This window comes from Pleurodeles waltl, chromosome 4_2 (genome assembly GCF_031143425.1).
Source record: "Pleurodeles waltl isolate 20211129_DDA chromosome 4_2, aPleWal1.hap1.20221129, whole genome shotgun sequence".
NCBI lineage: Eukaryota > Metazoa > Chordata > Amphibia > Caudata > Salamandridae > Pleurodeles > Pleurodeles waltl.
The window spans coordinates 931019496-931042321 of record NC_090443.1 but is presented as its reverse complement, the minus strand read 5'-3'; the positions used below and the strand labels follow the sequence as shown (position 1 = coordinate 931042321).

The 22826-nt window shown below is 44.0% G+C and overlaps 1 protein-coding gene across 1 annotated transcript in view; it reads left to right on the top strand.

Moving 5' to 3' along the window:
- Positions 1-22826, top strand: part of LOC138293487 (cytochrome P450 4B1-like) — a 229601-nt gene that overhangs the window by 150930 nt on the left and 55845 nt on the right. The window contains exon 9 of the mRNA XM_069232725.1: positions 16886-17019. Coding sequence (XP_069088826.1) covers positions 16886-17019 — 134 coding nt within the window. The remainder of the gene's footprint in view (positions 1-16885; positions 17020-22826) is intronic.

Sequence of the window (22826 nt, the reverse complement as noted above, 5' to 3'; positions counted from 1 at the left end):
TGCACCACTCTACACCACTGCCCTCTATGCCACTAAACTCTACTCTGCACTTGACACCACTGTACTCTATGCCATTCAACTCTACTCTGCGCCACTGCACTCCGCATCACTCAACTCTACGCCACTCCACTCTGCACCACTCTATGCCACTGCACTCTACGCCACCCTAAACTACTGTACTCTGTGCCACTCCACTCTGCATCACTCCACTCTACTATGCTCCACTCAAATCTACACTACTGCAGTCTATAACGCTGCTTTGTACACCATTGAATTCAATGCCCCTGCACTCTAGGCCACTATACTCTGCAACACTCTACGCCAAAACACTACACCAGTCCACTCTACGCCACTCCAGTATATGCCACTCTACGCGACTCCACTCTATGCCGCTCTAATGCTCAACACTCTCTAACACTCTGCCCCACTCTTTGCATTCCAGTATACGACACTCCACACCACTCTCCTCTTCTCCACTAACTTTTACCCGTGCTGAACAGCAGCCATGCTGGTGAACAAAATGGCTAAAACACATTGGCAAAGCCAATAGCTCTTGCGTAGGTGAAGACCTATTGGCTTGGCCAATGCTTGTTTTAAATGTGGCCATATACACATGGAAGCACAATAAAAGCTCTGTTTGAACAACATGACACCATTAATTCAATGAGAAAAGGCCAGGTTTTTGGCTTTGGCATTGTGTTGGTGAGGCACCTTGATGCTTACTGTTTTTGACTCGTTTTTTTAGGTAAACTGCGGGTTAAAGCAATTTCATTTATCGGTTGTCCTGTCCTTTAAAAATTAGTGCTTGCTATTGGTCAGTTCTGCCTCTTTCTCCCTCCTTTTTCTATTTCAGAGCAGTGACCTAGTACCATATCTTTCCACTTTGGTTTCTTTATCTTTTACTGTGAGGGACTATTTTTGACATTTCTTTGGTGCGCCCTTTTAGGCTGGTAGGTGCCCGCATTTTATTGCAGCATTCCGTTCCTCCCACCTCTTCCCATGTCCCTGACATTTGTTTTGGCTTTATTCCAGTGCCATCCTCTACCCTACTCCTAAAATAAGCTTATTTTACTAGTAAGCTTGTTTTACTAAATAAATGTCTCCTAAAATAAACTTATTTTACTAAATTAAAACACCATATGCCTTCATCGCCTGCAGAGAGAGAGTCTCTCTCTCTCTCTCTCTCTCTCTCTCTCTCTCTTTTTTCCTCCCCCCCTGCCAGCACTCACGACATGACACACAGGGCGATGCTTATCTTTATTGAGGCCCATACATTTTCTTCATTCTGCTCTGCTAACTTCATTAGAGCTTTTTTTGTTTTTGCTCCTGGGCGCTGTTGTGAAAAGATGAAAACTTGTTCGAAATGCGTGAAACCTATTGCATTGTAAATGCTTGTTTAATTTTGAAGGTGACAGGTTCTGCTCAGCCTTTCAGCGCGTTTTGCTGTCCTCAGTGAACCAAGATTTTAACCTGTAAACATGGGTTTTTAAACCCTTTTACTGCCTTGGGATTGATAAAATATTGTGTGCTTCATTTGTATAAACACCCGCTGTTGGCACATCCGAGTCAGCTGCCACACTGATGTTACTCCTCTGCAGCCCCTCCCTTTCAAAGCTGCTTCTTTTAGCGCCCAGCCTTGCACACTTATCCCAAGTGCATCTGTAAATCATAGGTGGCTGGATAACTCAATATTCTGGTTTATTTTACATGAGGCCGAGCAGTCCGCGAAATCACAGACCGCTGGCTGCAGAGTATTTCTTTGAGTGCACTGTCTGCAGCGGTGTATCCCAAATGCAAGGTGTACCCAGGGCCAATGGAATTATGCCAACAACAGTGCTTTAAATGGGCCGGTACTGTCCGGTACTGAGTACCGGCACTTTTTTATTTTGAGAGGGAGAGTACCGGCACATCTCAAGAACAACGTAATACTTTCAATTGGAGAGTACCGGCACTTCTCAGAAACAAGCAGGTACTCTGGAACAGTGTACCTGCACTTTAGTTTTTCCATTTCAAGCACTGGCCAACATGGAAGTGTGAGCAAATTGTCTGGTAAGAAAAGTAAATTTAAGAGGCAAAATGTGGGACCTTCAGTGGCAGCATTATTTTTCTTTTTTAAATCGCATTAATGATGTCAAGCCAAACTTTGCACCTCACTACGGTACTAGTTTAACAGCCAAACACAGCAATCAGCAACTGAAAGCTGACAAACTTTGAAAAGGATTTGTCGCTGTGCAGCACCGTTGTGTGGTGCTTTTGTTTTAGTAACCTTTGATCCATTTGACCTAGAAACATAGGGGCTTTGTCACGAGCCCCTTGCGTAGCTGGTGAGTCACTTTTTTGCAATATTAATAGTGACGCATCGGTGGTGCAAGGGGCTTGTAAATAAGCTCCATAATATGTTACGTTGAAGGTGGTGGAGCATGTGGGAATGTGTGCCAGATGTACAATTATGCATAAATCGCCACCGAACCACATAATTAACGTGGCCCTTTGCACTGGGGTGACTGCTACAGAAACCCATTATTGTTAGTATGAGAGGCCACTGAATGCGAATTATTGGCACAGGATTCTGTTAATGTTACTATGTTTTTAGTTTCACCATGGCATTTGGGTTCCTTAGAAGAAGCTAAAATACCACACATGCAGTACACCGTTTGTATTGCATACACACCCGTCAAAAAATGAGTTGCCCACAGGGACGTAAGAGACCATTACGCCTACCATTGACCTTGAGAGGATGAAAGGCAGCCTCATCCATGACTGAGATCTGGCTGGGCCTTCACATCAGTGCTGTACCATACTGTCGTTTCACAAGAGTAGGCCCCACTTTCTCAGCAGAAGGCAGGGTTGATTGGGCCGCACTTTCACAAGCCGTCCAGCATATTCCAAAATATCAGGGTTCGCGAACATTAGCAAAGACCCAGGGGCGATTCCCATTGGTCAGGCGGCATGATAGGTAGCAGAACTAAAAAAAAAACTCCAAAAAGAGGATGTGAAGGTTAAAATCAACATGGAGCCCATATACACATGCTGAGTTTGACAGATAGATGTGCCACCAGCTAATCACCGCTCTTTATTCTGCAGAAGTTATGCGTTTTTCAGATGATAGCATTTATGGTGCAATTATTATTTTTTGTAATCTTGTCTACTTAAAAAAGGAATGAATAAGTGAACGTGGTAAGAGGGCAAAAAAATAAGAAAACAAAGACCCACCGTATTAGTAGAAGAGGAGGACAGGAGGCCTATCACTTGACATTAGTCTGGTGATTTCAAAATTTGCACCCGCTCCTTCCCCTCAAATTCCTTTAAAAGAAGAAGGCATGTCTTGGCTAAGTATGACTTTCATTAGTGGAATAATAGCACAGATTGGGAAACGGCAGTAGCTCAGAGGGTTAACTCGTCTGAAGCAGAGATGCTGTGCACAACCATCAGCTCATGGGTTTTGGATTCTGTACCTTTCAGACTCCCATTTCTCTACGTGTGATGAAATGAGTCCCAAAGAGTCGGGTAAAGGTAAATGCTGATGTTGAGGGCTACAAAACAAGCCCTGTATATAAATGAATATAATTTGTGGTCACTTATACGATGTAGCAACCGTGAATTTAAGAAATACTCTTCGCTGATCCTTTATTATCTGTTGTGATAGAATCACATTTCATGTGCCATGAAAAAGTCAAAGTTCATGCTTACCCTGGACTTGCATTTTCCAGGATATATTACTGTGTTATAGACTGCAGAGCTCCTTTTCTGTAGTGTTTGTTTTTTTAGCACTGCCGCCGCTGTTTTGTAGCGTTAATATAGCGCTTCACACCTTCGAGCGGGGACATAAAGCGCTTTTGCCAGTGTCATCAAAGTCCTTGCTTTACTGAAATATGCAAATACCATTGCCTGATGTTCTGAAGAAAAAAAACGCAGAAATGTAAGCCACAGGCTAAAACATGAAAAAATGGCCTAGCTTTCTTTTTGTTGTCCCACCAGTACCCACGAAAGAAAAGATCTTACTGCCAATAGCACTCATACATGAGAAAGTGCACTATCTACAAAGCACCTTTCTGTTACCCAATAACAAAGGTGCCTTGTCGAGGATTCGTGCCTTTTTTAACATCCCCCTATAGTTCCTGTTGCTTCACCCTGCTCTTTCGGGTTCCTTTTCATTCCTGCTTTCTCCCCTGTGCCGCTGTTTTGTTTTCAGATCTTTCGTCCCCCCCTCTCCTATCCATGCGTGATGTGACTTTCTTTCCTCATGTCTTACTCGGATGAGGAAAAACAAGCATTTGCAATGCAAAATGTCTTGCATTTGCTTGAGTTAGAGCTATTGGCGTTGTAAATGCATCGCTGGACATTTCTTGCCACATAAACTGGACAACCCTGCTGCGTCATTTGGTCCTATCTGCTACATAATTCCAGGGGCCCTGCATATAACTAAAGTACTTCCATTTACCTTCTTCCTCCATCTGAGGCAAAAAAATAAAATATTGCCTTTAGTATATTTTTTATATATTATTATTTTGGGGATCCCCCCTCCCCCCAACCAAGTGTGGGGACCTAGAGATGACCTGACAGAAAGAGCACGTCATTTGGTGAGTTATGGGCAAAAATGTTTTGTAAAAAGAATGTCCTGCAAAGCATTATGGGGTGAGTTTTCGAGTGCAGCGACTATTGTCGTATCTTGACTTTAATGCTCACAACAGCCCCCAGAGGGCACCACTATAAAAATAACATCTGTAAGACTCATGGTCATGTAATCACATAGTCAGCCCCTTGAGAGCCTAACCACATGAAAACAGAATGGCAGAACATAATGCAGTATAACCATATATTTAACCCCCAGAAAGCCTAGTGCATTACACATTTTTCAGGACTAGGAGGCCTACTAGAATGATATTACAAATAAGGCACTTAAAACACAAACTACTACTAGCTGTACAAAAAAAGTTTCCAGCCACGAGAGAACTTAAAAAGACACTTACTGGTGTGAGGGGTTATTATTTTTGGGTCTCCCCAACCTAGTGTGGGGACCCATAGATGCCACAGATAGAGTGTGTTGTGCTGAACATTTTGATGGTGTTCCCATTTTCCTAGGACCAACACACTGAGCTATGGGCAAAAATGTTTTGTAAAAGGAATGCCCCGCAAAGCAGTGTGGGGCAAGCTTCCGATTGCAGCAAATATTGTAGTATCTTGACTGTAATGCTCAAAACAACCCCTAGAGGACACCATAATAAAAATAGTATTTGTAAAAAACATAGTCATGGAACCATATAGTCAGCCCCTAGAGAGCATAACAGCATGAAAAGAGAATGGCAGAAAGTAATGCAGTGTAACCATATATGTAACCCCTAGAGGGCGTAGTTCCTTACACATTTCAGGCCTAGCAGGCCTGCTGCAATACTATAACAAGCAAGGCCCTTAAAACCCAAACTACTCCCAGCTGTCAAACAAAAGTTCCAGCCATGAGAGAGCTTACAAAGACATTGAATGGTGGGAGATTTTACTATTTTGGGGTCCCCTCAACTTAGTGTGGGGATCCAGAGATGACCTGGACAGAAAGAGCATGTTGTGCTGCACCATTCGGTGGTGGTCCAATTGTCGTACTGCCACAACAGGCTGAGTTATGGGCAAATATTTGCCCCGCAAAGTAGTATGGGGAGAGTTTCCCGAGGTGCTGGGAGAGCCACTTTGAGGATTTCTGTGTTAAATTACTCGTGGAAAGCGCTCCTCAGATCGAGGCTGTCCTATATGAAACTTCACATAGACATGTAAACCGCTCCTCCGATCAAGTTTGCACTATATGAAACTTCACGTCCTCATGTAAAGCACTCCTCTGACCGAGTTTGCACTATATGAACCTTTTTAAAAGCAATAAATAAAAAAAGCCCCCACTCCCTCAGCTTGCTGCCTTTGTGTGCAGACACCAGAAAGAAACAGCGGCATGCCGAAAACAAGGAAGAGGAAGAAACAACATACGGCCACGCAGCGCTACGCTGCGAGGCAAAAGAAAAAAGTAGTGCGTCACACTAAGGTGTATGGCAGATCGTGCAATAATCCATGTAACATGGTCAGTCTCCAAGGTGTTAACAAAGTAGCCTCAAGGTGGGACAAACGTAAAGCATTTACCTATGAAAATCAAGGGAATTTTGAAAGTCAGGCCAAGGAACGAATGAAAGTGATAGGCATGAGATAGATGTGGTACAAGCCCACAGATGTAGATTACAACATGTCGAGAGACAGCTCTTGTGTGCTGCCTAGGTTTGACCTAAAAATGACACCTTACGCGCAGAAGCGCTGGAGGGAGCCCAGAAGTGTCCAGTAAGGAGGAGAGAGTGAATAAATCTAACAGAAAGTGGACCGAATTAGGCAGAGGGGCTAGTGCAGATAAGTGATATATCAAGGGCCTCTATCTTGGAAGAGCTCCACATATGACAGATCTGAGGGCCTTGTAACGTTGGATAGCTGTATGAAAGGAGACAGGGGCAGAGGAAGGGAAAAGGGACGAGTGTCAGAGGAAAAGTGAAAGGAGATGATGGTGTGTGTCATCAGAGGAAAGAAGGTGGTGTGTCGCCAGTTAAAAGGTGAAAGGAGAAGATAGTGTATGTCATCAGATGATAGGTGAAAGGAGAAGATGGTGTGTGTCATTAGTGGTAAAGGAGAAGGTGGTGTGCATCATCAGTGGAAAGGTGAAAGGAGAAGACGAGTGTGTGTTATCAGTGAATAAGGTACAAGGAGAACATGGTGCGTGTCATCAGTGGAAAGGTGGAAGAAGAAGATGGAGTGTGTCACATCTGTGGTGAAAGGAGAAGATGAAGTTTCCAAGAGCAGTGGTGCTTAGGGGTGATAGTAGTGGGCCTCGGACAGACCATTGAGAGACCCCTAACTCTAAGAGGGGTGGTAGTGCTCTCAGAGTCCCATACCAGTCTGAGAGATGAGAGGAGAACAGTATTTGTCACAGACAGATCAGGAACACGTAGGACATAAACAGGCAATGGAGGTGAGCAGAGGCGATGAAGTTGGCACTGTCTCAGCAGGCAAGAATGTGGTTTCAGTTAGTGAAGAAACTGAAAGTCTGATCAGAATGTGTTGTAAACACGGTAAGAAGAGAGATCTATAGTAATTCTGTACAAAACTTAGCATTTTAGCATCTTGGTGAAGAAAGGCCGTTGATCTATTGGACAACAGTTAAGGGAGATAATGTTGATAGTAGTTTTTTCCCCGGGATGGCTAGGCCTGCGAGTGAAGGCAGGGTGTAAGTAGCTCCTGCCTTCGAACAGTGCCTGAAAACCCAGAATATCAACCTTCACAGCATTGTCCATTGATCACCCCCGTCCGGCACTTGAGTGCTCCATCTCTCTTTACAATAGCTATAAATGCACATCCTTGCCCCCCGGTGCTGATGCGTAGGAAAATAATAACTATTTAACCTGAGGGTAACTAACTTAGGATCAGGAGAGCCTGATTAAGTGCACACCTACACCTCATGCATCATCCACTGTATCCCACCTGTAACCACTAATCACTGCTCGAACTTGCTTAGGTACCAAATGTTCACTTTATACAATATTTCTGTATACAAAGCTTTAAATATACTCAAACACTTGTGTGCAGGAGTATTCAAACACTGGGAGTAAACAGGCGAGGTTAGGGGCTACCCATGTGTGAGAGGGGATTGTCATCTCCTTCACAGTGATATACATATATTAACAAGGGCATCGCACGCGCAGGACAGATGGGCTTCCGTAGGCACAAGGAGACAACAAATGGCGCTATTAGATTGCTATCACTTTCTTTGCAGTGGAATCAGAGGCTGCCTCCCTCTCTCATCCCCTGGGGCAGGCAATCTGTTTTTTTTGTTAGTTTTTTTGGTTGAAGGCTGTTCTCGCGCTGTGTGCTGCATGCACAAACCAGCCCCGAATCATCATATTTCAGAAACCAGATCATCCCATCCCTTTCACCCAAGGTCCTCGTCACATAAATGTAAGGCAAGTCACTTTCCCCTCTCTCCAAGGCATCTAAGCTGTGTTTTATGGAATGCGGACTGGGGCGGAGCACCCGAAATGGGAGGAGCCAAGAGACAATCATGAGGACGCAGCTGTGCCCTTCTATCTTGGGAAGCAAGCATAAACCTATGACGAGGTATACAACCTAAACTATGGCACCCCTCAAATTTTCAGCAGGTTTATAAGCCACATTTTTGTTTTAAATGTGACACTCCAAGTTCACCACATCATCTAAGAAATCAAAACTTGAGCTAAGTGTCATTTTGAAGTAATGGCTGGAGTTGGTCATTGTAGTAGAAACACTTTTCGTATGGAGGTAACATAGGTGGTCATTCTGACCCTGGCGGTCTTTGACCGCCAGGGCGGAGGACCGCGGGAGCACCGCCGACAGGCCGGCGGTGCTCCAATGGGGATTCCGACCGCGGCGGTAAAGCCGCGGTCGGACCGGCACCACTGGCGGGGTCCCGCCAGTGTACCGCGGCCCCATTGAATCCTCCGCGGCGGCGCAGCTTGCTGCACCGCCGCGGGGATTCCGACCCCCCCTACCGCCATCCAGATCCCGGCGGTCGGACCGCCGAGATCCGGATGGCGGTAGGGGGGGTCGCGGGGCCCCTGGGGGCCCCTGCAGTGCCCATGCCACTGGCATGGGCATTGCAGGGGCCCCCGTAAGAGGGCCCCTAAATGTATTTCACTGTCTGCTGCGCAGACAGTGAAATACGCGACGGGTGCAACTGCACCCGTCGCACAGCTTCCACTCCGCCGGCTCGATTCCGAGCCGGCTTCATCGTGGAAGCCTCTTTCCCGCTGGGCTGGCTGGCGGTCTGAAGGCGACCGCCCGCCAGCCCAGCGGGAAAGTCAGAATTACCGCCGCGGTCTTTCGACCGCGGAACGGTAACCTGACGGCGGGACTTTGGCGGTCGGCCTCCGCCGCCCGCCAAGGTCAGAATGAGGGCCATAATTTCTTAACGGAACACCTCTCATATAACTGCACAATCCTTCTGTACCCTCACTGCTTCGTTGTTTTGTGTCCAAATTTGACCCCCAGTGTAGTACATTTACATTATTTACTGATCCATACAGTTTTGTTTGTAGTAGAAAAAAAAGCCATCAGATTACGGGACATAGTTCCTAGGAGGAAAACATGGTGCCTCGCCAGGTCCATGAAGCGATATATGAAAGCAATTACAATATGCAATACGAAGAAGGCATGCAGTATTAACGTCCCTTTTTTTCCATCACTCTGTCCTTGGGACTTTCCTCTGTGGTGTATGTAGAGATGTTACGGGATGAAATAAAGTCTCAGCTGGGCGCAGGACTTGTGCAAGGAAAGGGTGGCAGCATGGGTAGTGATCACACCGGTAGGTGTGCTATACGACATGGATGCTGAGCTTCCGGTCTTCCCAATCCCATACGTAGGTAGCTCACCCAGACCCATTGATCTTGGCATTCTGATGTGTGCATTACTGTTCAAAACACGAGGGCCACACAATCCATGCTGCAAATGAAGTCTAGTCTGTGTGAGCTGGTGACAGGGATCTGGGAAACACGGAAAGCCAAGTGGAAGGGGAAATCTATATGAAGAGAAAGGTTACAGAGCCGCAGCTACAGTGAGGGGCAGTATAGGGGATAAAAGGAGGAGGGGCTCCCATGAGAGGAGGTGGCGAGCAGTCCGCAGAAAAGGTGCAAACCAGACAGAATGGGTCTGAGTAGCAAGCAGTGACAACGAGGGGAAAGGTGCAATGGATTAAAGTCAAGAGAGACTTTCAGCAAGACGAAACTGGTAACAGCCATCAGCAAATGGACGAAAGGGAGTAAATACAGGCGATAACGAGGAGACTGGGTGACAATGGGGTGGTGGGGTGGCACTGTAGTGGAAACGTGACGAGGGGAAACGGTGACAGTCGAGAAAAAGTGAGGAGAAAAAGTTGATGGGAGAATGGGGCGCAAGTGACGAAGAATAGATAACAGGGAAGAACTAAGATGTCAAAGTGAGGGGTGGTGGCAGTGAGGAACAAGCATTTGGAATGCAATAGTCTTGTGTTTGCTCGAATTAGAGCTCATAGCATTGTAAATTACTGACTGGACTTTTGTTGCCACACAGACTGAAAATAACAAAAGAAAGAGAGCAAGTGTGAGCTGGCCGTGGAAAAGCCCCCCTCTGCTGTTAGTTTATGTTTACGGAGGGAGCTGGTGGGGAGGAGTAACTGAACAAGCACCCACACTTTTGAGGTGAAACAAGCAAATGCCAAAAAAAAGTCCCTTACAGAAGAGATAAACAGGACGTAGCGTAATTACACAGTACTTTCTGCTGCTCCCAAAGTGAAAAAAGGCAGGACAAAGAGGCAGAACTGACCACTAGCAAGCAAGGATTTTTGAAGGACACTGCAACTAACAAATGAAAACGCTGGAACTCACTCTATAGTATACTTAAAAGTCTACAGCAGGCCGAACACTAACGCTCGACCTAACAAGTCTTGTCCCCCCCACCCTGAGAAATGAGTGGTGGGCCCGCCGCCTGCAATCACAAATCTAGCACCGCTCTAGCCATGTACAGCTATCCGGTTTACAGCAGCTTCTATTTTCAAGGTGGAAATAAAATAAAGCGCTACGTGCGTGTAACTCGTAGTCGCTGATCGTTTTAAAACTGATGTGAAAAGCGTTTCTTCCCATTTTTACACTCTCACCGACCTTTAAGAAATAACGACTTCTGTATGTGGTTAAGTATTTTAAATATGCGGTGGATATACTTATGAAAGTGACGGTTCTTTATATCTCTAGCGACTAGCTCAGCACACAGGCTCCTACTGTGGAAGTTTCCAAACTACAGTCTGGACTTTTTTCTAGTTTCTTGTTGTCTTGCACAGGTTTTTTAAAAATATTTCAAAAGAGTGTTATTTCTTCTTTTTTACCTTATTTAGCTTGTGCTGTTTGTATTCGTCACTGTTGTAAGTAACGTGTACAAATACAGTTACTTGCTTACAACCTGACGAATGTCACGCTTGTGAAAGGGTAAGATAAGGCAATCTTTAAAAAGCATACACAAACCCTTCAGTGTGTTGACATCACTTTTGTCTACGTGCTTGCGTCAGTTGAAAAGTTGCTCTTTTCATTGTGGGATGCTGGGACAAGAAATGTGTGTGGGGGTGCATCAGAAGTCTGCCTCCATAGACAGACAGCGCGTAAATAGAAACACTGCTGTATCAGTTGCATACCCAATAATAATGTCCCAGGGCTCCCGTTTTTTATCTTTTTTTGGATGTCCATTCATATTAATTCTAAATTAGTTTTATTCTGTCATATGTGGAAAAAATGACACATTTAATAGGTAAAATTTACTCTCTTGGTTTAGTCCTATAAATAGCTGTGTACAATACAACAGTATATCCATAAGACAACATTAGCTGTTCAAAAGAATAATACAAGCAGATCTGCAGCTATTTGAGCCAATAGCGTTGCCAGTGCTATAAGCCCTACTGCAAGGAAGGGAATGGGTTCCCTTGCTACTGTTTGAATTATGAAATATAAAAATAATCACAGTCCACTGGGTCCCGCACGCCACTGGGCCTCAATGCCACTGCACCTGCTGCACCAATGGAAGCTACTTTCCGGATTTATGCTGCAGTGGGAAATGTTATATTTTGCCTCTCCTCATGCTATGTATATGCAAGCTATTAGTCTGGCAGTCATAACTGACAGGATTGCTATTCACTCAAAATGATGGATAATCTCATCATGGTCTTGGCAGGGCCTGGGGCACAGGGGCCTGATAGGCCCAGCATTTCTGCTTAGACCAACATGTTTAGGAGCACACTGTAGGACTGCCAGACCCTCTTCTGTTATCTATGCTGAGAGCTGCTGGTGGTGAAAGAAGGTGTTCAAGATATAACTAAAAATGGTCAGTCACTGAGGTAGAGGATCATATTCACCAACCAAAAATGCTATTCCTTGGCAGATAACCTGAAGTCCATCATTGGAGCTCTCTGTCTTTATGGTGAGAGGTGTCTGGATGCTTTGGAGTGCTCTGTAAGGTCCTTCCCATACTTCAGAGTTGATGACAGTAGAGCCATGTGCGGGGTTTCATTTTTGGTCCTCACTTGTGGGAGATGGGCAGCCGTAGACTAGCAAGTGCCAACAGTCCATGCAGGAATAGTTCAATATATGTTCTGAATTTCTGGAATGGAGCTACAGCCCATATTCCTAGCTTGTGGCACTACCAATCAAATTCATGGTAAAAGTGTAGGAGATAGTGCCAGCCAGTCACGCTGCTCATGACTAAACAAGCTTTCTCTTATAGAGTGAAGCCAGATGTGTATTTGCAGAGTCACAGTTCTACTTGTGAGCAGAAGTATTCACCTGCTGGCCAGACCAAGGATTGCCATTCCCCCAGCATTTTTTAGAGTCTTCTCTAAATGCTGTTGTTAGACAGCTCTCCAGGTCTTCTTCCCTCACTTGCACGAAGAAACCACTTTGGTTTGGTGTTCTGTGCATTTCAAGAGACAGTGATGAAGGAATAAGGAAGGAGTGCGATAAACTGCAATGTTGTTGTTATGTCATTCACTGAGCTGTGTTTTTCATAAACGTAACTATTTCCTAAAGGGTATACTTCTAAACCACATCTATAAGGTCCTCATACCGCCATACCGCCAAGGAGAAGGTAAAATGGTTCCTTTATATGGGGGTCAGTAGACCTCGCCAGTAGGGTGCAGCCACTCGAGACCCTAAAAATAATACATTTCTGCCTCCAGCCAGTAGCCACACAGGGAGACCAGTAGAGTGCATCTTCTTCAGAGTAATTGGCAGGGGAAGACATTTGGGACGCCCCTTTTCATACTTAACATAGGGTTTAGCTTGGGGGATCTTCAGCTTGTGCTCAACCACCTGGCATAGATTGCTGTGGGCTTGATGTAATGACACTAGGTTCCAGGTGTTGAACCTGAGGTCAGGGGAGGTTCAGGTGTATAAGAAGGCAGGGATGGAGGGAGAGATAAACAGAGTTGGAGGCAGACATATTTTGTATCTGCTGTATTACCTTCAGGCAAGTGTGACTCTACATGTAACATATAAGCTTGCCAGGTGGAGGACCCAAGGCTGACCTCATTATTTCAACCAAAGAATTGTGCGGCGATTAACTGAAAGGAGAAACATTTTATTTGCATCCGGAGATTGTGTAAGTGAAAAAGTCCTTACTGCGTTCACTCTTTGAGAAATCTTACGATGAGTGACTGACCATTGAGGGCCTTGTAAGCATTTCAGTTTTCTTTTGGGGTCTCACATACAACTCTGCTAATGTATCTCCTGCTGTTCTGCAGTGCCCCCGTGTTCCACACTCTGACTTCTGTTTGAGGACGTGGGGGAGCCAATTACATCTATATTTAACTTGGGATGGTCTGTTTCACCTATCTCACTCCGTTCTTTCCATAGCTCTGTTTTCTCCCAATGTTTTCTTTCTCCCCCACTTTTCTCTTTCCAGCTCCTAAAATCCACATGTTAACAGTTTTGCTCTTTCTTTCAGCTGTTTTTCTCTACTCCTCTCCCTTGCTTTTATTTCCCTCTTGCTACCTCCTCTTTCAAACTTTCAAACACTTTGTTATTTCTCTCCTTATTTCGTTCCTTTCCCTTTTCCTCATCAGGTGTTCATTCTTTCACTATTTTTGCTCTTCCCTTCATTCTATTTTTGTCTTGTTTATCTGCTCTTTCCTTTGACTTGGTATGCGTCCTTTCACTTTATTTTTTTTTAAAGATTGTTTTCCTTCCTTTCTCTGGTGTTTTTTTTAAATCTTTATCTGTCAGTTCACGTTTTACTATAAATCCCTCTTTTTTCCTGTCTGTATGTAGAAGCCACAAGTTACTTTTCAGGACCCAAAGTGTCAAAGTGGTTTCCCTTTCTGTGTCTGTGTGAAATGTGTCAGTAAATACATGCCCCTGTTCTTACGCTGCTTGTTTTTCTCACCGTCTCTCTTTTCTCTCTTCTGTTCATTCATTTGCTAGCTTCCTTCCCTTTTTTCTTTTGTCTCACACATATGCACTATTTCTTCTCTTAGTTGTGTTTTAATTTTCTCGTTCTTTCTTTCCCTTCTTTCTTTTATTTCTTTGCGACCCCTTCTCTTTCTTCCTTTTCTCTGTTGTATTCCTTTTGCTTCTCATTTCCGGCCCCATCCGCTTTCTTTCCTGAGGCTTAGTTATCAATAGAGCAACAGGTGCAGTGGTACCTGGGCACAGAGACCTATGGACCTCACTTAACTCTAATTACTGCTGTATTTTCATACCGAATTTGCTGTCAACCAATTTTCTTTCTTACTCCAGGGCCCATGACACCGTTACTACGCCACTTGTCCTCTCCATCTTTACTTCTGACTCCCTCTTTTCCTTCATCCTCCATGCCATCCAAAATGATATTTATTATGGTTTTTTGAGCATTACACTCTAATGCTAAAAGTTTATTTCTGATAAAGGTTTATATGATAATTGGATATGTTTTAAGATAGAGGAAGAAGTTAAATGGAAGTGTTTTAGTTCAATGCTGGGTTACTTGAAATATATGGCAGGAAAAGACAAAATGATGAGGCATGGTTGACCAATTTATGTGGAAGAAAAGTCCAGTTATGAATTTACAATGCCAATAGCTCTGACTCAAGAAAATGCTAGACCTATTGCATTGCAAATGCTTGTTTAAATTTGAAACTGAATAAATCTGATGTGTGTTCTTTGTGAGCACGATTTGAAGCAGTTGTGACTTTTTCGTGTAGTGCGGCCAGCTACACTGCAGGTAACAGCCCCGGTTTTGGTGGGCCTTGCCTATTCCTTCCTCTTTGGTCTTGCAGTTCATCTTCCTTTCTGCTCGAGCTTACCTTCATTGTGTAAAAGGTGTCAGATAGAAGCAGTGATGAAACAAGGACTTTTGATGACAAGAATTGATTTTATAACCTGGTCTCAGCTACTATAGGGTCCCGGTAGCTGCAGCAGTGGGTAACCCACTTCATGGGCCCACAGATCTGTAAAGGGGGCCCTGATTTATACTTTTTGGTGCAAACTGCACTAATGCAGTTTTGCACCAAAAAGTTTGGCACTGGCTTGCACCATTTCTGTACACCAGCCGGGCACAATATTTATGGAAAGGTGTAAGCCGGTGCAAAGGGTAGGCTAGCGTAAAACATATTGATGTTAGTCGGGTGGAGCTGGCGGTATGGAAGAAAGGGGTTTTGCACCAAAAAATTACATTAGGCAGGTTAGCGTAAAAAAAAAAAAATGACTCTAACTCTAACCTGCCTAGAGTCATTTTCTGATGCAAAACCATCCATACCACACGACTCCTGTCTTAGAAAAGACAAGAGTCCTGCCCACCACCCCAATGGTCAGCACAGGGGACAAGGGTTCCCTGGGTATGGCCACTGCACCCAGTGCCATATAGGGGGGCCCATTTCATTACCTGTACTTACCTATACTTACCTGGGATGGGGTCCCCCATCCTCGGCTGTCCCACTGGTGTGAGTGGGGTTGTCCATGGGGTCTGGGGAGGGCACCTGTGGGCTTTTTCCATGATGTTCCACCATGGAAATAGGCCCACAAGTCCCCTAACGCCTGCCCTGACCCAAGCGTCCTCCCCCCATGCCTGATTTTAGCATGGGTGGATAAATATGGCGCTAAGGCCATAGAGTCATTTTTTGCACGGGAACGCCTACCTTGCATCTCATTAAGGCAAGGTAGGTTTCCCCGTCCAAAAATGACTTTGACGCCATAAACTTGACGCTAGACAGGTCTAGCGCCAAAGTATAAATATGGAGTTAGTTTAGCACTGAATTTGTGTAAAAAAAAATGATGCAAATTTGGCGCAAAACAAGTATAAATATGCCCTTTACTTTTCTGCCTCGGACATTTACCAAGAGCAAGAGAGGAAACAACATACAAAGTGAAAAGACAGACGAATTAAAAAAAACAGAGAAACAGTCACAATGAGAGCAAGCAGGAACCTACAAGAGCGAGATGAAGGGGCAGGGAGTGGGTGGATTAAAGACGGAAGCATAAAGTGGATTTCAGACTACGCAGCCTTGGTATTCGGCACACTGGCATTTAATAGCAGTCCCTGCAAGGTTCTGAGCAGAGCTTCAGGCACCGGAAACCATCCTTTTACAAATTAAGAACTGGGTCCGGCTATCATTTTCAGTCATAAATAAAATATTTTAAGAAAGCTGCTGGATAATCATTTGCTTTCTGTATACAATTTATCTATAAGGTAAAGAATGTACTGTGTCATCATTCAGTGTGTTTTTAAAATGTAATATAATCTCCTAGGCCAAACAGTCAATACCATTAGGTAACAGGGAATACTCATTTGGTGAGAACTAGTGCCTGCTCAATGCATATTTTAAAGAATTGGTAAAAATCGATTTTGATAGTAGCCTGTCAACCAAGATTTAAAATCAATTCTGTTACCCTTCTGGTGAAGTGATCGTCTGTTTCTGCTTCATCCGCAGCCCCCCCACCCCTTCTACTAGTGGGAAGTGGGCTGCTGGTTACATCCAGCAACTGCAGCCATGATTATCTATGATAGTTGCATAAACTGTTTAGTGTAGCCCAAACAGGAATGCCTCTTCTTTGTGACAACCTAAAATTCTGACAGAGCAAGTTTTGAGATGCTTTTCTACTCCTTCGCAAAACAAGAAACTCTTTAGGCTTCGAAAGTGATTTGTCTTATGTAGCTCTGGTTCCTACAGACTAAAAAATAGTGACTTTCAAAAGTGCTTCCAGAACAGGGATACTTGGAGATGCAACAAGCGTCAGTGACATTCCTAGGCATTCAGAAAGGCGTTTGTTTGCTGGGGTACAATTTGATGTCTGTGTTTTTAAGATATGACGCTTGTTTTATTGTATATTAAACCCTTGGCTGCTTTCAGGGATGACCTTGGCAAGATGACTTACACCACAATGTGTATCAAGGAAGGCCTCCGCCTCTATCCTCCGGTACCAGGGATTGCTCGACAGCTCAGCAAACCAATCACCTTCTTTGATGGGCGGACATATCCAGAAGGTGAGCTGTTGTTATTTATCCATCATGCTGTATGTATCTAGAAAGAAGAAAGTGAACTTAAGCATTAGTACACAATAATCTATACTCTTTGGTCGTCAGCTATGTTATCTGTTAGATTAAATGCAGACAGTGCTGGCAATGAAAATGTGTACTTTGAGAACCACAAATTGAAGGTGTGGGGTGTAAATGTGTGATGGTAGAAAGATATTAGCATCATGAAGAACTGAGCCTTAAAGGTTGATATCAGAGGCGGTCATCCTAAAGCCTGCCTGTACTTGTATATTATTTTGAGGGCTGGTGTTAGCCAAGAACTTTTGTTTTTTTAAAGAATATATCTACAGTATATTTATATAAAGGGGCTTTCAGCCAGCTGTCTTCATCTCTGTTTGTTAGTGTGTCATTCACAATGTGGTTCCGCCCACTCCAGCACAAACCATGGGGCAGGGGTCAGTCCACTTCAGCCTCTGGGTAGCTTCACTTTGAGTGACTGCATTTTGTTCTTTCATAATGTGCACATCTGCACACAAGGTAGTTATCTTCAGTGCCTGTGTTTTGGTTTTTACTTTATAGCTTCGGTGTTGCCTTTGTGTTTAAAGTCTCAGTATGATAGTAGGTCACTCTACCAGTAATTACATGTGGAACACAGGGCATATTCTTGCTTTATCAGTCCCTATCACTTGCTAATGTTGTAAATTCCTTTTGGCGTGGCCGGTGTGTTTTTTTTTTTTTTTTTTTCTCAGCATACCAAATCCATTTGAAACGGTTTTAATGAATTAGTCATTTTTTAATATGCACACAATGAAGTGCATTTCTATCTGCACTCCTCTGTGTTAATCTACTATGTATTTTAATTGAGGACTATGGTTATTTTTGTAAACCAATTTAGTTTATGTGTCCTGTTTTTATGGCTTTCTGGATTGCTTTCAGTGCTCCTTTATGTCGTTATATTTGTAAACCAATTTAGTCTGAATGTCCCGTGTGGATGGCCTTCTAGTGTGCTTTCTGTGCTCCTGTGTGCCCTGTTTTTATAGACATTTAACTATGATATTGCTAAGTTTTCCTCTGCGTATTTCATCTTTTTGTCCTATCTATCTGTATGTCTCTGTCCTTCTGCCTTTGCAAATCTATCTATCAGGATGTCTGTCCATCTCCCTTGGCAAACGTAGCTGTCTGTCTGTTCGTCTACTTTTGAAAATCTATGTATCTATCTATCTATCTATCTATCTATCTATCTATCTATCTATCTATCTATCTATCTATCTATCTATCTATCTATCTATCTATCTTTGCAACTCCATCTATCTTTGCAGTTCTGTCTATCTGTTTGTGCAAGCGTCTCACTCTGTCTGTCCAAGCCTCTGTCTGTCTGTGCAAGCTTGTCTGTCTGTCTGTCTGTGCAAGATTCTGTCTATCTGTGCAAGCCTTTATGTCTGTCAAACCCTTTCTGTGTGTCTGTCTCTGCAACTTCATCTGTCTTTCTGTGCAAGCTTCTTTCTGTGCAGCTTCTCTGTCAGTTTGTGTAGGCCTCTCTGTGTGTCTGTGCAAGCCTCTCTGTCTCTGCAAACTTCTCCGCCTGTCTGTCTCTCTAATCAAACCTCTGTCTGTCTGCTAAGTCTCTCTTTCTGTCTGTCTGTGCAAAGTCCCTCTGTCTGTGCAAGTCTCTCTGTCTCTGCAAACCTCTCTGTCTCTCTGTGCAAGCCACTCTGATTGTCTGTGCAAGCTTCTCTGTCTGTCTGTGCAAGCCTTTGTCTGTCTATCTGTGCATGCCTCTCTGTCTGCCTGTTTGTAAGAAAGGTTTACAGAAATATTACAAAAAAAGCATTAGCAAAGGCAAGAGGCTAGCAGCCAACAGAAAGCCACTTGGCTCTTTAGGTCTCGTGTTAGCCAAGACCATTTGATTTTGCTGCAGTTATGTGAGTGACATAGTTACTTATGGGGTTTTCAGGCAGACCTCATCCATTAATCTTGTATCATTCACGTTTTTTTCCAGCCACTGCAGTATGCATCATAGGGCAAGGTGATAGAACACTTCAACCACTGGCTGATTTCACTTTGAGTTAAAGCATGCTGCCTTTTCACAAGGAAGCATAACAAGTTATGGACGGACTGCTTGAATTAATCTTAGCCACTGGTAATTACTCACTGCTGCATCCCAGCTCATCATTATTCCGCACAACATGCCATCTCAAGATGGAGCCAGCCATGTGAAAATTAGTCATGACCCTGCTCTAATGGGAATAGTACATCCCAAACTGCACGGCAGGTCCTCCCTGAAATGGAACACAAGCAATCCAGGACCAGTGCCATCCGGTTTAGGGCTCATGAGCCAGATGTAGCTTATTTCCTGTGCCACAGTGGCACAGTGTGCATGGGACCCGTGGCTGGACTTGGATGTGGTCCCAAGTAATTATCAGTGGCTGAGACTGATTCGAGCCTTCCATACATCACTTTTTTGTATACTTCAGTGTGACACTCTAAGTGGGAAGGGTGTGTCGAGAACGCTAAGGTCAGACCATAAAATGTGCTCCTATAGGGCTCAATACTTCCCCTTGTCACAAAAAAAAAAGTTTGTTTGCAGGTGCAGCTTTCAAGAAAGTTATCTATCTACTCTGTTCTTGCTGCTACATGATGACACAGGCCATGGGCCACCACAATTTTGTAACTCTGTTGTAGTGCCTTTTCCCATCCACAATCAATTAGAGATTTTTTTTGCTTAACATTTTAGGTAATTTATCTGAAGTGAAAAAGGACATATGTGTCTGTGACTGTCTTGTTTCCTTTATTTTGAGTCTTTCTTCTCTGGGACCGTAGTGTACACAAAACAAATAGATCGACAGTTACCTTCAATATGTTTTGTTAGGTATACATTAAATAGAAATATACAACTTCAATAATGATTTAACAAAATAGGTATTACATACAAATAATCGTGTTTGCATAAGCAGGAATACCTGGATACTTTAATTATTGTCAGAATCATTATTTTATATAAACCAAAATCAAGTTGTTCTAAATAAAATGTAAACAGCCTGTCGCAAAATGACTTGAAACCCCATCGGTACTGTCTCAAACGGATCAACCTTTTACAGGTAAAGTATTCTGACTTTAAATTTGTAAACAAGAACCCAGGTCTGGTATATTTGCATTCACCCACAGGCAGATGGGAAATATATGCTTATCAGCCTTTTGGAATGAAGTGGAAGGGTCACTGGAGACAAGGGCAATTGATGATTAACTAGAGAACTAATTTTAAAACATTGCTGCAGCAATTCCAAATATCTTTGAATCTGTGGACATGTTGGAAATATAGGAACCAAGAGGCATGTTACAAATATGGTGTGTATTACTTCTGTGAAGTGATTTAAAATAAATAAATGCAATTAGTTTAGATGACTTGGGGAGTGGCGACAGATCAAGCAAACCCATGAAACAGAGTTGGAGACTAATCAGAACTCACAAAGGCAATCTTGACACCTTAAAGGTGGTGATTACATTGGTACACAACAATACAATAATTGTGGCACAAATATAGAAAAGTTGTAAAAAATCTTAGGAAAGTAACCACATTGCACTTTATTCCAATCCCACATGGCACACACAAGGGCACTTGGAGCTTTACCCACTTGTGTTAATAGATGGAATCACACACTCAGTAATACCCATCATCTCACTTGAGACTGTGTATTGTTCAACCATAGTCCCAGACATACATCCAGGAAGACATCTTGCAAATATGCATCCAAGTATTCACATTGATACAATCACAGTACAGTCCCATGCTGTTAGAAATGGGGCCTTTGGTTGACAGTCAGGTTACCCCCTGTTCAAGCAAGGACCCTCACTCTAGTCAGGGTAAAAGAGAATCACCCTCAGCTAACCCCTGCTTACCCCCTTGGTAGCTTGGCAGAGCAGTAGGCTTAACTTCAGAGTGCTAGGTGTAAAGTATTTGTACCAACACACACAGCAACTTAATGAAAACACTACAAAATGACACAACACCAGTTTAGAGAAATAGGAAATATTTATCTAAACGAAACAAGAGCAAAACGGCAAAAATCCGACATACACAAGTCAAGCTATGAATTTTTAAAGATTAAACTCAAAAATAGCGCTTAGAAACAAAAATGCTTCGATGAGATGTTAACACGGTGTCGTGACAGAGTCGTTCCCAACAAGCCGACACCAGCGGCGCCAGACACGGAGTCGTGTAGACCCCCAAGTACAGTACCTTTGGTGAAGAGTGAAAACAAGCCGATGTGCGAAGTCGGGGATCGCGGCGTCTATGCGAAACGTTGAATCTGTGCACTTCGAGCGGCGTCGGTCACGACGTGGAGCGGCGACTTCCACGGAGTCGCGGACTTCAGCGGGGCTGCTGCGGCATCGGGGCTGCGAAGAGCGTCGCGTTCCAGTGAAGGTCACGGCGTCGGGTGCAGGCTGCGTTACCGGATTCAGCAGCGGCGTCGGTCCGGAGTCGTCCGAAGTCTATTTCCTTGGATTTCCACCATCTTTCCTTTCAAGGGCCCAGGAACTGGATAGGGCACCACTTGTCAGAGCAAGAGTCTCTCCAGAGACTCCAGGTGCTGGCAGAGAGAAGTCTTTGCTGTCCCTGAGACTTCAAACAACAGGAGGCAAGCTCTAACTCAAGCCCTTGGAGATTTCTTCACAGGATGGAAGGCACACAAAGTCCAGTCTTTGCCCTCTTACTCTGGCAGAAGCAGCACTGCAGGAAAGCTCCACAAAGCACAGTCACAGGCAGGGCAGCACTTCTTCCTCAGCTATCAGCTCTTCTCCAGGCAGAGGTTCCTCTTGGTTCCAGAAGTCTTTCTAAAGTCTGTAGATTTGGGTGCCCTTCTTATACCCATTTTAGTCTTTGAAGTCACCTTTCTTCAAAGGGGACTCACACCTACTTGTGAAAGCCTGCCTTGCCTAGGCAAGGCCTCAGACACACACCAGGGGGTTGGGGCCGGCATTGTCAGAGGCAGGCACAGTCCTTTCAGATGAGAGTGACCACTCCACCCCTCCCTCCTAGCAGAGATGGCTAATCAGGAAATGCAGGTTACACTCCAGCCCCCTTTGTGTCACTGTCTAGTGCGAGGTGAAAAACAACTGTCAAACTGACCCAGACAGGGAATCCACAAACAAGGCAGAGTCACAGAATGGTTTAAGCAAGAAAGTGCTCACTTTCTAAAAGTGGCATTTTCAAACGCACAATCTTAAAATCAACTTTACTAAAAGATGTATTTTTTAATTGTGAGTTCAGGGACCCCAAACTCCACATGTCCATCTACTCTCTAGGGGAATCTACACTTTAATCATATTTAAAGGTAGCCCCCATATTATCCTATGAGAGAGACAGGCCTTGCAACAGTGAAAACCGAAATTGGCAGTATTTCACTGTCAGGACATATAAACCACATTACTATATGTCCTACCTTATCCATACACTGCACCCTGCCCTTGGGGCTACCTAGGGCCTACCTTAGGGGTGCCTTACATGTAAGAAAAGGGAAGGTTTAGGCCTGGCAAGTGGGTACACTTGCCAAGTCGAATTTACAGTGTAAAAATACACTTACAAACACTGCAGTGGCAGGTCTGAGACATGATTACAGGGTTACTTGTGTGGGTGGCACAACCAGTGCTGCAGGCCCACTAGTAACATTTGATTTACAGGCCCTGGGCACCTCTAGTGCACTTTACTAGGGACTTAACAGTAAAACAAATATGCTAATCATGGAGAACCAATTACGTACACATTTTAAACAGGAGCACTTGCACTTTAGCACTGGTTAGCAGTGGTAAAGTGCCCA